Source organism: Gossypium hirsutum, chromosome D05, assembly GCF_007990345.1.
Source record: "Gossypium hirsutum isolate 1008001.06 chromosome D05, Gossypium_hirsutum_v2.1, whole genome shotgun sequence".
Taxonomy (NCBI): domain Eukaryota; kingdom Viridiplantae; phylum Streptophyta; class Magnoliopsida; order Malvales; family Malvaceae; genus Gossypium; species Gossypium hirsutum.
In genome coordinates this window covers 14,986,835-15,002,237 of record NC_053441.1, presented here as the reverse complement: position 1 = coordinate 15,002,237, position 15,403 = coordinate 14,986,835, and the positions used below count along the sequence as shown (strand labels likewise).

At 32.9% G+C, this 15,403-nt stretch overlaps 3 protein-coding genes across 3 annotated transcripts; all 3 read right to left on the bottom strand.

The window, feature by feature from the left end:
- Positions 1–1,612: 1,612 nt before the first annotated feature.
- LOC107922889 (telomerase Cajal body protein 1) lies at positions 1,613–5,464 on the bottom strand. The gene is made up of 14 exons (XM_016853094.2): positions 5,177–5,464; positions 5,028–5,090; positions 4,880–4,935; positions 4,697–4,777; positions 4,517–4,590; positions 4,270–4,352; positions 3,911–4,017; positions 3,691–3,833; positions 3,554–3,601; positions 2,943–2,995; positions 2,519–2,603; positions 2,358–2,424; positions 2,152–2,262; positions 1,613–1,965 (listed from the first exon to the last, which is right to left on the bottom strand). Exons 1-14 carry the CDS (start codon positions 5,374–5,376, stop codon positions 1,901–1,903), a joined length of 1,236 nt encoding a protein of 411 aa, XP_016708583.1. The 5' UTR covers positions 5,377–5,464; the 3' UTR covers positions 1,613–1,900.
- A 795-nt stretch (positions 5,465–6,259) lies between these two features.
- On the bottom strand, positions 6,260–9,944 carry LOC107922729 (bifunctional riboflavin kinase/FMN phosphatase). The gene is made up of 11 exons (XM_016852877.2): positions 9,750–9,944; positions 9,414–9,524; positions 8,927–9,113; positions 8,703–8,833; positions 8,560–8,629; positions 8,367–8,432; positions 7,658–7,812; positions 7,467–7,562; positions 6,878–7,029; positions 6,704–6,787; positions 6,260–6,613 (listed from the first exon to the last, which is right to left on the bottom strand). The coding sequence occupies exons 2-11, from the start codon at positions 9,481–9,483 to the stop codon at positions 6,464–6,466; spliced, it is 1,161 nt and encodes a 386-aa protein (XP_016708366.1). The 5' UTR covers positions 9,484–9,524; positions 9,750–9,944; the 3' UTR covers positions 6,260–6,463.
- A 2,536-nt stretch (positions 9,945–12,480) lies between these two features.
- Positions 12,481–15,403, bottom strand: LOC107922878 (F-box/LRR-repeat protein At3g03360). The gene is made up of 3 exons (XM_016853083.2): positions 14,149–15,403; positions 13,701–13,874; positions 12,481–13,007 (listed from the first exon to the last, which is right to left on the bottom strand). Exons 1-3 carry the CDS (start codon positions 15,286–15,288, stop codon positions 12,630–12,632), a joined length of 1,692 nt encoding a protein of 563 aa, XP_016708572.1. The 5' UTR covers positions 15,289–15,403; the 3' UTR covers positions 12,481–12,629.

The window sequence follows — 15,403 nt, the reverse complement described above, 5'->3', positions numbered from 1 at the left end:
ATTAAAGCTTGTTGAGTCTATTTTCATGGAAAAATAACGGTGTAGAAAAAGGAAATTTATATTTTAAGATATGTGAATTTTAGTAAGATAGGGTCAGAACTGTTTTTGGAGTCCCCTGTTCTGAGTTTAGAAAATAATTGCAAATTGTACAAAAATGGTTATGAGTTTAAATTTACATGCTTAGATTCATTAATGAGTCTATTTTCTGTAGAAACAAGAATTTCATATGAAAATCCTACAGTGAGAAAACTTATTTTTAGTGACTAGAGGTCAGGGCAGTCAGGTGGTGAAACAGGGGAGACTTTAACTAATAAACTGTACTAATTTTCTGAACCAAAAATTCTAAAAATTTTATGGTGAGTAGATATATGAGTCTAGTTTCAGGGAAAATTTACGGAATTAAATTTCGAGTTCTGTAGCTCAAGTTATAATTAATTTAGTAACTGCTGCGCGATTGGACAGATTTGCTGCGAATAATGAAATAAATTTTCAAACCTAGTTTTTATGCCCCGAATTGGTAAGATAAGCTAAGTAATGCCTCGTGCTCGACTCCGGAAACAGTCTCGGGTAAGGGGTGTTACAAAATTACCATTTTGCCTCTATACTTTTGATTAATTATGATTTCGTCCCTAAGCTCGGAAAATGAAATTCCTGCAATTTAATCCTTATTCCAGGCCTAGCCTATTTTTATATTTAACATTTACAGCCCATGTATTTCACAAAAATCAGAATTTTTTCATGAATTTTACATCTTTTCAATTTAATCCCTAAATCATAATTTCATAAAAATTCACTTTACAAAAGTTGTTTACCTATCAAAAACCTTTCATTTTCTACCATAAATTTCATAATTCATGCATACTCATACATGAAAAAACCTTAATGCTTTGATAACTTTACTAATTAATCCCCGAAATAGTTAGATTAAGCTATTACGATCTCGGAAATATGAAAATTACTAAAAAACGGAATAAGAATACTTACCCAATTAAGCTAAATAAGCTTGCTTGAGCTCTTTTCTCTTAACTACAGTTTCCATGGATTTAATTTTGGGAAAGATGATGAAAAATGATGATATTTTCTTATTTTATTAATTTATCATCTTTTCATCTTTTATTTTCCAATTTCATCCTTTTCCTTAATTAAATTTCCATGGATGAATCATCATACTTATTTACTAACTCCACTTAATAGTCTAATTGCCATATAAGGACCTCAAATTTTGAATTTCATAGCTATTTTATACTTTTAGCTAGTAGAACTCAACTTTTGCATTTTATGCAATTTAGTTCTTTTTATCAAATTAGACATAAAATCAATAAAATTTCTTTATGAAATTTTCATAAAATATTTTAATTATAATGCAGATAATAAAATAACATTAAAATAAAATTTCTTTCGGACTCAAATTTGTGATCCCGAAATTATTCTGATTTTACTGAAAATGAGCTGCTACACATAATTCTAAGAAGAATAAAAAATATCAATAAAAAAGGTTGGTTTTTCTTTTTATGACAAGTGTGGCTCTGAATTCTAGGAGCCGCCCCATTATAAAAAATATCAGTCAGACTTCAATTCCTGCGTTTTAGACACAGATAGAGTTGAGTCAGACTTGCAGTGACAAAGCGTTGTTTTACATTTGATATTTTTGGGAAATGGAAGTACCTTTGAGATCAAACATTACATTCCACCACAACAATGTTATAAATGGTGGCGCTTATCATTGCCATGGGCATATGTTTTGAACCAAGAAAACAAACATTTTGCTCAACCGCCGTAATGTTTGTATTAAATGTGACAAAGTACTATAATTACGAAAATGACATTCTTGCATGTTCACCTAGTTACAAAAATGGGGGTCCCTTTCTATGTCCCATTGACCGTCAAAATGACCCAACATTCAAGGTTGTTCTCCAGCAGTAACATCATACGAGAAACTCCAAACAGAAGCGCAATTTTCCTCACCTACATCCAATACAGAATGGCATCATTGACAGATATCATTTGCGTCTATGAAAAAAAACACCACCATAATTCTGTCACAGTGCAAAAGTATTTGTGAAACGGAACAAGTGAGTGAAAACCATAATAATAAGTTATTCGTCCTCAAGAATTTGTGAAAGGAGTAGTTATTGATGTAACTGAAAGTACCTCTCAACTGCAAATCCTCATTGTCGTCCTCGAGAATTTGAAATCTTCGGTGGCCTGATGAAGAGGCAGCCATTGGCAGGAAAGGATGGAAAGAGAAACCATTGACGGTATCTGTAGATTATATTACAACTGGTAAGAAATCAATCATTTCTCAAGATAAGAAAAAATGAATCACTTTCTTCCTAAAGAAATGCAGAATGCTCAACCAGCTGCAGCCTGAAAGCCTGATACCCACTGCCCGGTTTGTAAATCATAAATATGAACAAGACCATCCTGGAAATAATTTTCAGAGAAATCAGCAGAGTATAAATCATGCATTGACATTAGAATATGGATCAGAAGTAATGGATGAAAAACAAAATTTTACCTGGCCACCTGTACCAAGATGCCGACCTGAGCACTCAATATCGAAAGCTATTCGTTGGTTGGTAGATTCAGATGATCTGTATAACCTGCAAACAAGGTGTAAATAAGACATGGACTTCAATTTTGTCACTAAAAGTGTGCATGATAAATTAAAACTTACAGTCAAGAAGACTAAAAACCACGTACAAAAATTGGTATATCCACTTTTATGGTGGTTATTTTGAAGCCACAAACAAGATTATAGGCATTAAAATTCAATGCATTCAAAACTATTTCATTTCTGAGGTATACGAGTGTGCTCAAATTCATTTCTTTTACTTGATTGCTTGAATCTATATATATTTCTTTGTTTTTGCTTTCTTTTTCAAAAGAAATAAAAATTAAAAAAAAGTTCGCAGCAGCATCTATAAGATTAAATTACTTACTTGTAGACAACTTCAACAGCTTTTCTTATGTCCCAGCACATAATATAAGGATCCTAAATGATGAATTGATAAAAGACACCGTCAATGTTAAGCATTGGTGATGCCATTACAATTTAGGGTATTTTCATACAGGAAAATTTAAATGATAAGAACTTTCATCAAAATGGAAAGTTTGAAGGGAATGAAAAAACAGGGTTATTCATACAAATAACAAATCATAATACCATTCATGGAGCATTTTTGAAACCGATCAAGGAAAGGATTCTGCTTTAACTTTTGGTGGTTTAGATACCGGTAAAATTACACTACAGTCAAGCATTCTAAAGACTGATTTGAGATACAACAACCTTTCTATGGCATTGATCTAAACATTAATATTGCTTAATTAATCAACACGTTAGAACTGTTTTAAGTTATTATCATATAAAAGTATACAAAAGCAAAATGCATTTTAGATCCTTCAATTATTTCATAAGAAAGGGATAATCTCTAATTATACAACAAAGATTGTATGTATCACTCAAGAACGAAGAAAAAGAAAAGGGCAAGCAAAATCTGTCCTTTCATTTAATTGGTTGTATATGGAATGAGGACTATGTAGAGAATGTTACCTTCCGGGCTCCAGTATATAGATAATTGCCATCTTTTGAAAATTGCACCTGAAACAAAGGTGAAAAAGAAAAACATTTTGCCTTTCCTAGCCAGTATAATAAATAAAACCATGTGACGGGAATCAATGCTAACTTACATGCGTTATCCCACCTTCTTGTCCATGTAAAACATATAAGAGCTCCATATTGTCTTCCCTATATATTGCAGTAGTCTGGCTGTAAGATCCCGTCGCTAGCATTCCAGTGTGAGTAGGACAAAAGGCAATTGCAGATATAATACCTGTAGTCCAATGCTAAGATCATTACAATATGCTTTAGCTTCAGTGCGATCATTAACTAGCTCAGTACAAAAATTACCCGTTTGACCTTCTTTGTTCCCTTGTAGTGTTGAATATTGTACAAAATCTCTACCAGGTCGATGTACATCAAACACTCTAACAGATTTGTTGTAGCCAGCGAATACCCTACAAGAATAAAGAAATAGAGAATGCAATATCAGTGGAAGCCAGTGAAAATGCCCATGTTATGATTAAACTCCTTTGAAAGTGGAGCATTCCCCAAAGGGAATAACAAGGTACATGAGAAAACATAAGTTTGAAATTTTATATTTTTCAAAAATCTCAAGAGAAAAATTTCAAGCTCAAAACATATGACTCAATTCAACAGAAAAGAAATTGAGCAAATTATGATGCTTTTATGCGGATGTTTTAGCTTACTTAGTCCCTGCAGGATTAAATGCAACTGAAAATGCAGCAGTGATTTCATCCACGGCATCATAAGCTCGGTACGTGCAACGTAGCTGTAAAAGTTAAGATACCAAATTTAGTAAATGCAAATGGTTAATAAAACTCTGCCTGCTCGCTGCTAGATACAACATAATCATCAAGTTTTATCGAAGTCTTTCAATGATAAACCATTATCTCATTCAATAAATGCAAATATGAGATCGAAATGAATGATTACCAGGCCAGAAGAAGCATCCCAAAGATGAATCGGATGGTCACGGGTAGTGGTAGCAAACACACAGGTAACTGGATCTACATTGAACAACATTGCAGTCGCATAGGACTAGATTTAAACCGCAAATGAAAATAGAACTAAAGAACTTTACTGGAAAAAGAAATGAAAAAATAAGAAAAGCACCTGAAGCTGACATATATGGATACCAACAGAAATCATAAACAGATTCCCCTTCACTCACAACAAGTTGCGCAGCATAGGAATCTATACGTATAGAAGTAAAACCACAGTGTTAAACTAAATCTAAAAAGAGCCACACTGGTTTTTCCTATACAACCTGTTATAAGGAGTACATAAGAAATTTACCTTCTTCAGAGACTAAAGAGCATGCAGTAATTTGATCAGCGCTTCCATCATCCGGCCTAATAATAAATTTTGAAGACAAAAACTAATAAAAATCCACAAGAAATAAACCATAAAAGAAAGGCTAAAAAGAAGTACTAGAAAAAAATACAAGTAGAAAAGGCGAAGAGTATTATCCTCGGAACTGGTGAGAAAACAGGAGCCGTCAGGAGACCTGCAAAAGACCAAACCCATACAACTCAAAATAAAATGGGGGAAAAAGAGAATAGGAGAAGGTGGAAAAAGGGGAAGGAAAAATACCATTTGACGCCTTTGAGAAAATTGTTAGGGTTGGGACCAGTTCTGAACTGATTATGAAAGTGGTAAGTTCTGTAGGGAGGAACATTGAATCTAATCTTAGGCCACTCATATTCCTGTTGCTTTGGAGATTCTGAGGTTTCCGTTGGTTCGATTTGGGAGCTTGGTAGCTGATTCTCTTCTTCTCGCTCCTCTTCTCCCATTTTGCCGCCAAAACACTAAAGCTTTGAGAAAGAGGAGCTTGGAATCGCGAGTGTGGCGTTGTCTACTTGTCTCGTCTTTTTGCCACTCCGGCCACTACTTTTTTTTTTGGATAAAGCAATAGTTAATCCCTGTATTTGACAACTTTTCCAATTTGGCCCCAGAATATTTTTTCCACATTAGTCCTGAAACTTTGTTATTATTCTTAATTTGATCTCTAAACTTGAATTTTGTCCATGTTTGGTGACGTGTAACTTTTAAAATTGTATCACATTATCACTTAAAAGTTCAAAAAAAATTATATAAAATCTTTAATATACAAAAAAATATTTTTTAAAATTTTCAAGTAATGATGTGGAGTAATCTTTAAATGTCACATCATCATACTTTAACAGAATTTAAGTTCATAGACCGAATTGAAAATGAATATTTTAAGTTCAAAGACCAAATTAAAAAAAAAAGAATATTATGGACTGATGTGATCAAAAAAAAGTTCTAAGAACAAAGTAAAAAAGAAATTGTCAATTTTATCCTCTCTTTTCTTCTAGGTTTTTGACTTTTTTGGCTTAATTTGCTTAGAAACCTCTAAACTTTAATTGAATTGCATATTTCGCCACAATACACTCCTTTTTTTCCCTTTTGTCCTCTTTGAGTATTTTTAAGTAAATTCTTATACTTTTATTATACCTAGATAAAAATATTGGTTTATAATAAGCTTTAAAAACTTATTTGAATACCATTTAAAATTATTTGGGCTAAAAGTTAAAATTTTATTTAGGTATAATGAACAGAGTAGATTATCAAAAAGAAGAAAAAGTCTGTACTTTTTGCCATATGAATACGAGTACATGAACGAAGAAAATAGTATATAAACGTGCACGGAGGGGAGCAAATGATATTTTCATATGACAATAACGACTGATACAACAGATTGAAAACTTGATCTATATTCATAGTCTCTTTAACATCCAATCTAAAAATAAAGGCTGATGGCCCTTGTGTTCGTATTGAATGGCTTCGTCATGAAAGAAGGAAACAATATTTTCACAAATTAGTTTCTTTCCAAATGAAAACTGAAAATCCAGTAGATCATGAATGGTTGCTTTCACTGTGCAAAGAACTACTTAGATATGGGTCATCCTTGTGCTTTGAATACAATGGAAGATCAAGGGCTCTCTCTGCTATTCGTTTGTCCTCATGAATCTTCGCTATCAGGCTTTCGAGGGATGGGAAATTAACCTGTTAGCATGCAAAACTTGTCACTAAAAAGCACAACTTTGGGGGAGGGAGGGACAACTGCAAAGGCATGCTAACTATTTTGGATGATACCTCGGGTCGTAAATAGCCGACTATGACAAGACGCAATTCCTCACCATAGAAGTCCTCTGTAAATTCACGAAGCAACCATGGTTCCTGCAGCATGAATCATGTTTAGAAAATAAAGAGTTACAATCATTAATAAAGACTTACAGTGGTTAACATCCAAGTTATTATTGCACTCACTATAGTCTTTTCAGCATTGTTGAAATATGGGTTCCAACCGATGCTCATGACCATTTTATAAACACCTCTTGTAGACAATCCAGCCCAACCAAAATATACCCCTGAAGGATGTTCTGAAAGGAGACTTGAGTGACCTTTGGGTGACAAGTTGGCTGGAAAAAAGAAACGTAAGAGAACAGGATACGAAGCAAAACAGACGAAATAGGAACAAATGTCTAAGACTTTGGATGTTATAACAAAGCAACATGGCTCAAAAGACTCTTTAAGTTATTAGGGGTCTGAGTTACAGGTAGATATCTGTGTGATTTCTTCCCACACAAAGGCCAAAATAGCGTAAAGACAGAGACTAGCTTAGCAAACAGTTTATTATATACCTGTAGGGATCCCAAGAACTTTGGATGAAACAAAACAGACGAAATAGGAACAAATGTCTAAGACTTTGGATGTTATAACAAAGCAACATGGCTCAAAGACTCTTTAAGTTATTAGGGGTCTGAGTTACAGGTAGATATCTGTGTGATTTCTTCCCACACAAAGGCCAAAATAGCGTAAAGACAGAGACTAGCTTAGCAAACAGTTTATTATATACCTGTAGGGATCCCAAGAACTTTTGAGCCACGGCCAAATCCCTTAATGACGGGACCACTGATATACCAAGGTTCTGTTGGCAAAGTTCCCTCTATCCCTGCAATCACAACACCATTTTCTCATGATTATTGTTTACAAGTAAAGGTTACTAACCATGATGTAATACAAAGATGTAGGTGTCAAGAGATTTACAGTCTTGAAATGGAGGTAGGCCCCACTTTTCAGGTTGCAAATCAAGCAGAGAGTTTATCACTTCCTCTGCAGAGGTGTAAAGATGCGCTTGTTTTGGAACAGATGGCACAGCAACCACTTCCATTCCAGCAGCCTTACCAGCTGTAACACCTGGCCTGGCAATGCAAGTTCCCAGTATTAGTGAAAGAAAAAACTATGTCATATGCTTATGAGTTGCTAGTGCTAATTAATAAAAACAACAAAACATCTAAACGTTGCAAGACAATAAGTCAGGAAAAATAGGGCATGCTTTCAATACTTAAAGGCTAGCTCAAAATGTTCCTAAGTTGCCAAAAGGACTGCTAGAGCAATGAAATTTAGTAGGGACTTGAGACAGCTAGAGTTCCTTTCTTTCTACCTTTTTCATTTCATTTTGTCCTCCATATAAATTAATTAGAGCTATAATTTCTCTTGCAAAAATAAAAAAAAATACCAGCTGCTATCGTGAACATTTAAATACTTGTGCGCATAACGAGATGAATTATTTCAAGGAACAATTAGTATAAAAAATTAAGGAATTGTTTCAAGGAACAAAATAATAGATACAGAGCATGTTCTGGGTAAAAAATTAACTTAAATTATTACAAAATGGAAAGTGTAACTAATAGAGCATCATCAAAAGAGAGAACATATTAGCCAGGAAACCTTAATAAAGGTGGAAGCCACTTACATAGAATCTTCAATGACTAGGCAGCTTGAAGGTTCTCTATTTAGCCTTTTAGCAGCTTCCAGGAATCTTTAATAGGAAATCGAGAGTGTTAGACTTTTATAAGGTAAAACAAAAAAGAAAAGCTAGAATTTTATTTGCACATTAGAGAAAATATATCTAACAGAAGATCAGACCATATACTGATGCAACTCACATCTCAGGACTTGGCTTCCCTGCAGTCACTTCATCACCACCAACAATGGCGGAGAAATAATCTTTCCAACCTGCAAAGTAAAGGTTAAGTAGACAGCTCCAATAAGAGATTCAAGAGTCACTAGAAGTTCCTATGAAGAAAACCTTGGTGATAAGAAATTTTGGATTCTATGCTTCCCCTTGGAGAGTTTGAAGCTAAAGCCATGGGCACACCATGACCACTCAAATGTTTAAGTAGCCGACTGGCACCTGGAAGAGGTTTAATGTTGCACAACCTACAATTACAAAGTACATAAATAAGAGCCTCAACATTGTACCAGTTCAAGTTATTTCCACGCCTAACAGCAAACACATAAAACCTGACTTACTGTGCATAGAATACTGGATGAAGTTCTGCAAGAAATTCCTCCTTTCCACAAGGAAGACCATATTCTTCCACTACAGCTGCAGCAGCTTCCAATGGTGTTTTACCTACTATTCTTTGAGCTTCTCTTCCATCCCATTGTTTCCCATACTTAGCCAAAAATCCTTTTAAAACCTCACTTACTACACCATCTATCATGAAAATAAAACAAATCATTACTATATAAATCAATACTCAAAAGCAAATAGTTGCAAAACATCAAGAAAGCAATAGTCTCAAATATTTTAAAATTGGGTCCATAATCGGAGCACCCAAAAGTATGTCTGTGTGCACATATATTCTTTTATTTCATATAATTGAGACTAAAAGCGGGTGATCTGAAAATGCATTTAAAGGGGGGGGGGGAGAGAAGAAAAGCTATCAACCCAAAACGTGTTAAGAAGCAGAAAAAAGAACAAAATTTCAAAGAAATATGAAGAAATTAAGCTTACCAGTGTTAAGAAGTGTACCATCCAGATCAAGAATAACACATGAAACCAACTTCTTCAAAGGTTTGGCCATCGATGTTTCAGCAATCAGACATTAATCTCGAAATACTACCGCTGAAAAGCGAAAGAAGCACTTATTAATTACCTTGCAAATCGAAATAGATAAATTCTTAACAAGAAAAACATTGAACTTAGGCCTGAATTTCACAAATTAAAAGGAAAAGAAAAAAAACTGTAATTTAAGATAAACTGCAAATATTACTATTATCTATATTTTTAGATATCAAGATAAATTTTAAAGGAAAATTCAGTAAAATAATTTTCAGAAGAAAAGCTTACGGTAGAAAATTGAAGAGTTAATTGGCGCTGATCAAAGAAGAAATGGAGGCGCGGTGTAGTAGTCGATTGTTAATGGTGGTGAGTTCAATTCACGGAGGCCTGTGTTTCTGGTTATTTATAATGGCCAGAAAATTCGGTAAGGATTTTTGCCTTTTTCTTTCCTTGGTTGTCTGCTCGGAGAGAACTTTATGACTTTCGATATGAAAAATCCACGTCAACAAAATATAAAACAGAAAAGGAAATATTTTTTCCCTTTATGGAATATTCTTCTAAAAACTTCATGGAGTAAATCTCAATAGTATATATAAATTATAAATTTCGATTTCATATGTAATTTTATAAATAAATTTTAGTTTTATATAATTTTATGTATATATTTTAATTTCATTCAATTTTCATAAATTATTATCATAATTATTGATATAACATCATTTTATATTTATATATTACATATATAAATAATTATATTTATTCAATATGAAAATAAATTGATGTACTTATTTCTTTAAATTTATATGATTGAATTAAAATTAAAGTTTCACTTATACATTTGAACTACAATTGAAGTTTTGTGTATATAATTGCACTAAATCAAAATTTATGTATCAAATTACAAATTGAATTAAAGTTGTTGTATAATTTTGAGATTATCCATTTGTATTTTATAAAGAAAGAAAAATTGTTAACCACTTTCAACAAATCTATTTTAACACGAATAAAGTTGTTTTTTTATGGCATTGGGACAATAATTGTCCCTACGTATTCTTTTGTAGATATTTCAATTTTAAGTTGGTAGTTTATTGGAAAATTAAAAAATTAATTTTTTAACAATCTATACTAAATTTAGATTTTTTTTTCAATTTATTTTATTTTAATATTTCAATAATTTATTTTTTAAATTGATAATCTAATTTTAAATAATATACGAAAGAAATTACATATCTTAAATCCATTACTTAATTTTTTTTAATTATAAACAAACCCCTAAAATTAGGCTAATGTCTTTAGTTTTGTGAAATCTATCTATTTTCATAGTACTAAAATTTGTTTATTTTCATCATATACATTTATAATACCAACCTATTTTCTTCCTATAAGAAAAAGGAAATGGTAAAAGAGATTATGAACCTAATATAATTGAATTTTTTTTAAATAAATGAAAAAGGTTTTGAACTAACATATAAAAAATATATATAACATGAACCTGATATATTTAAAAAATGTGAAAATAATCTTTTCAAGAAAATAAAAAAAAAGATATAAGATATTTAAAATATACTTAAACATGATTTTGTTCAACAAAATTCATTGCAAACACACCCTTACAACAAGTAACATCGTTGCAATTCAAATTTAAATAATTAAAAAAAATGAACCCAACTTAAATTCAAATATTGATATTAAAAATTGATACATTTATTATTTGCAAAAAGAAAAAGTATATAAAATATGTTACTGACATAGATTATGGGATTTAGTATTTGGAATGTAGATAGAAAAGATTAAACGGTATATTCTCCTTTCGTCTTTAGCATATGCCTAACTTTCGTAGTGGCATTGGACATATGCCCGTAGTGGACATTGGACAACGACCAATAAGTTACTTTTATCATCAATACCATAGAGGAGAATCAAGTTACAGATTTTTACGTCAAATATTGAAATTCAAATCTAAGCTACGTTTGATTTGAAAAATAAATTGTGGTTTTTTTTTCATTTAAAATTTATATTTTAAATTTCTTAAAAATTAAAAATATGTTTATTAAATGAAAAAGGAAAAAAAAACTATTTTCAATCATGAAAAAATTTAGTACTAATTTTTTTTTACAATACTCGGCATCTCTTGGCATACTGGTTGTGTTCTGCTGTGAGCATTCCAAAAATCAGAATTTGATAAATAATAGTAATTAGTTAAAGTATATTTTTATTAAATAGTAAAATAGAATTAGTTTAAATAAACATAAGTGACCACATAAAAATAAAATAAAATAAATTTTTTTGTTAAAAAAGGTGGACTGAAATCAAGTTAGGATTTGATAAGTATTGGATGTTGAAAAAATATATATTCATCAATTAAATTTTAAAACATTTGTTTTCAATTTTTCCGATTTAATTTTTTTTTAAGTTTTTATATTCTCATTTTCCAAAACTCTTTCTTTTTTTATTTTATCAACTAAATAATTTTTTAAACATATATATATTTCATTTTCCAAGAATAAGAATGACTTCATTTTAGAAAACCACGAATCAGTATACCAAATAAAAGCAGGATCACAGAACAGACCACCGGCTTCATTCAGTTTGGAGCTTCTCTTGGAGATTTCTGCTAATGAATTACTTGTCAAGCCACGTAAGCCTTCAAGCGGATGTGTCACAACAGAACCTAGAATTTTAAGAATACTACAACAGGGCAGGCTATTTCTGTTTGATGTCTGGTCTTTTTATTGCCCGTCTCTTTCTGGTTCATAATTTATACTATAAATAAATTCTTGTGCTTTCAAATAGAAATATACTCCCTCCAATTAAAAAAAAACAGTTTTCTTTTCTTTCTTTTTTTAAAAATATTGCTAAGGTTCAACATTCCCGTCATTGTCCAACACTACAAACATACCAAGAAATGGTTTGGCATCCTGATATGCTTCTTCTGAGTTCTAACTCCACAGTTCAGGCTAAACTACTATTTTGTTTAAAGAAAACGAAATTGCATCTATGATGTAATTTAGAAGAAAAAGAAAGAAAAAAGGAATTTTATTCTTTTTATGGTATAAAGGAGACTTAGTCTAACTAGTAAAAGGCAAATAAATTGCAGACGCTGAGATTTGAATCCTGATCCTGATAAATCTCATCTATCAAAAGAACCAACTCTGATAAAACCTGGATTTATAAAAGGAAATCCTTGAAAGAATTAAGATCTGGGATATTGGCATTTAAGAGAAAGCCACTTGACAGGATCAATAGAATCTGGTTTCTCTTAGCACTTTCCAATTCAGGATTCATGTTTGGTCCAGAAAATTGCCAGGATTCAAGAAGAGTGCCACCCTGTTCATAGATAGTCACCTTCTTGAGCACTTTTGTGTTGTTGAGCAGAAATCTCATGAACCTCACTAAAAATTCGGACCCCCAAGAACTTGATTGGAAACCAGTTAGCTCAATATCCTCTAGACTTTGCAGAAAACACTTGAAAATCCAGTTAGCTGAAGCCAGGAATTCCACTCCATCAAATTCATAAGAGTCAAAAAAGGTCTGATCAAACTCAAACTACAACCAGACAAAAAGTACACATTAGGTCTTCACAATTAGAGAATTTCAAGCAAGACTGTGTGTGTCGTTAGGTGCTATGTGTCTTTCATCAATCATAATATGCATTCTAAAGAGCATGTAATTGTGATCTTCCATTAATTGTTAGGTAGTAAACCCACTTTCAGTGGGCCTTTTCAATTTCTTGTTTTGTCTTTTAACTTGGCCCAACTATACCAGTCTTAGGGCCTATTGTTCATACTTCACAGTCCTTGGAACTTGAAAAGAAATAAAACATTATATTTGTCAAAAGAAATAGAAATGAGAAAACATAAAGAAATAACATCAGCAGAAATTGTATTCAAACAAGATAGGAAGGAAACATAGCATGAAATTAGAAAACATATAGAAAGAACATAACTTGCAAGTTTAGTTTAATTGGAATGACAATATCTGATGTCTTTTGAAGCACAACATCATATAAAAGATGTTCTCAGATTGTTAAGTATGGATACAAGAAAGCTTTGAAGTTTATTGCCATTTCTTGGTTTTGTCTTAAATCTTGCATTGAATGAGGAAACCTTTTAATGTTCATTAATCCATTATCAGATTGAATCAAGGTCATTAATCCACTATTTAGTGTTCACTGATTTCCCATTGTTCAATATGCAGCATATCTGATATATTCAATGAAAGAGAAGCCATGATGTTTACCTTAGAGTTGTCACAGTAATTCAAATTTATCACCAGTTTATTCAGATAAGGTGAACTGTGAAGCAGATTCACGATCCCAGGAATATCCCATTCACATATTTCAGTTTCCAGTACCAAACAATGGCGTTTCGACAATGGAGAAGATATGCCCTTTATTTCCCATATTGATAAAACCTTTCACAACAAGACAAAAGGAAAAAATGATCATTAGAATGTAATGGAACTATATCAAGATGAAAACAAACATGTTGATTGATGACAGTTCAATTTGGAAAAGCAACATGACATCAACAAAGTAAGAACGAATGGTAAATCCCCAATGTTCAAAGCCTTTTTGAGGATCTCTTTGGACTTTCAACTCTTAAAGATGTATGTACATAGTTAAATCAATTGAATATGTATAGTGTAGAGCATGCATGTACAGAGAATAGTGAGCCAGTGAACCTGCCTGAAGGCACCAAGTCCCGACGGTCAATTCCTCAACATGGCAAAGCTTTTCTAGGAGGTCCCTCAAGATGGACCGATGCTTTTTGCAATCATACTTATCTTTTTTGTCAATGGTCATCACAAAACTCAGATTGGCTTTTGATAAAGACGAAGCATGCATCAGTCTAAATGTTCGACGGTACATATACCCCGACAGGCTCAATGACTGAAGATTTGGGCATGAAATCTGTGTCACTAACTCATTTTTCTCATGAGGCTCATAGATTGCATCCACCACAAGAACCTCCAAACTCATGGAACTGATTCGATTAACCCCTCCACAGTTATGCAATTTCAATTTCTGCAAATTGGGACTGCCAGACAGAACATATTCAATTGCCTCCGTATCCAACCTGGAATAGTTTATAGATAAGACCTTAAGGCTTGGCCAAGAAACTTGGCTGGTGGGTGAGACAACACATTGTCTTAAAATTAACACATTCAGAGAAAAATTCACGTACAGAAACTGAGGCAAACTGTAAGGTTTACACTCAGCAAACGGGGCATAAAGGAACCCACCATCGAGAAGCAGAGAGAGCTTTTCGACATGGTGGGATGTAGCAAAAAGGACCCATTCATCGAGGGAAGCATCCATGAATTCATCGAATTTGAAGTTGATGAGGAAATTCTTAATCTTGGGACCAATGAAGCGCGCCAGCGTTTCGTTAACGAAGGCAGCACGTTTAGCGTGCTTGGAAGCAAAGCATTCACGAGTAAATGAAAGGGTGGGCATTTGGGTCCACAGAGACCTCCATCGTCGAGACAAAAAGCTGGTTTTGATAGCGTCTTCGATGGGTAAAAAACAAAGGATTTCCTGCAACAGAGAATCTGGTAAACTGCTGATCAGGTCCTCGTCGGGAGGACCGAAAACTGGCCAATATTTGGGTTGTTTCGAAGGGAACTGAGGAGAACTGGGATTGGTCCGATTTGAACGATGATGATCATGATGATGATTGTGAAGGCCCTGAATCATGGCTAGAACCGAATTGAAAGAATCAGTGATTTGGTTGGTCCGATAGGGAAGGCCTTGGATCGTGCCCAAAACCGAGCTCGAAGAACCGGTGCTTTTCTCCGAAGAAACCAAACTCTTCGGATCTTCCATTTTTGATTAATCTCAGTACTGAGATGAGAGTGTACAGAGGAGTAGTTTCAATGTTTTTCTCTTTTTAAATATATAAAAGAAAAGGAAATATTTCTTTTATTTTTCTTCTCCCTTT

Excerpts from the sequence above, each read along its gene's own strand:
- LOC107922729 (XM_016852877.2), bottom strand. The coding sequence starts at position 9,483 with ATGGCCAAACCTTTGAAGAAGTTGGTTTCATGTGTTATTCTTGATCTG. Across the intron at positions 8,433-8,559 it reads GGGAAGCCAAGTCCTGAGAT|ATTCCTGGAAGCTGCTAAAA; the intron begins GTGAGTTGCATC and ends TTCCTATTAAAG. Across the intron at positions 7,563-7,657 it reads CCTACCTCCATTTCAAGACT|GGATAGAGGGAACTTTGCCA; the intron begins GTAAATCTCTTG and ends TTGTGATTGCAG.
- LOC107922878 (XM_016853083.2), bottom strand. The coding sequence starts at position 15,288 with ATGGAAGATCCGAAGAGTTTGGTTTCTTCGGAGAAAAGCACCGGTTCT. Across the intron at positions 13,875-14,148 it reads TCGGGACTTGGTGCCTTCAG|GTTTTATCAATATGGGAAAT; the intron begins GCAGGTTCACTG and ends TTGTTGTGAAAG. Across the intron at positions 13,008-13,700 it reads ATTACTGTGACAACTCTAAG|TTTGAGTTTGATCAGACCTT; the intron begins GTAAACATCATG and ends GTCTGGTTGTAG.
- LOC107922889 (XM_016853094.2), bottom strand. The coding sequence starts at position 5,376 with ATGGGAGAAGAGGAGCGAGAAGAAGAGAATCAGCTACCAAGCTCCCAA. Across the intron at positions 4,018-4,269 it reads TTTAATCCTGCAGGGACTAA|GGTATTCGCTGGCTACAACA; the intron begins GTAAGCTAAAAC and ends TTATTCTTGTAG. Across the intron at positions 3,834-3,910 it reads GAACAAAGAAGGTCAAACGG|GTATTATATCTGCAATTGCC; the intron begins GTAATTTTTGTA and ends ATTGGACTACAG.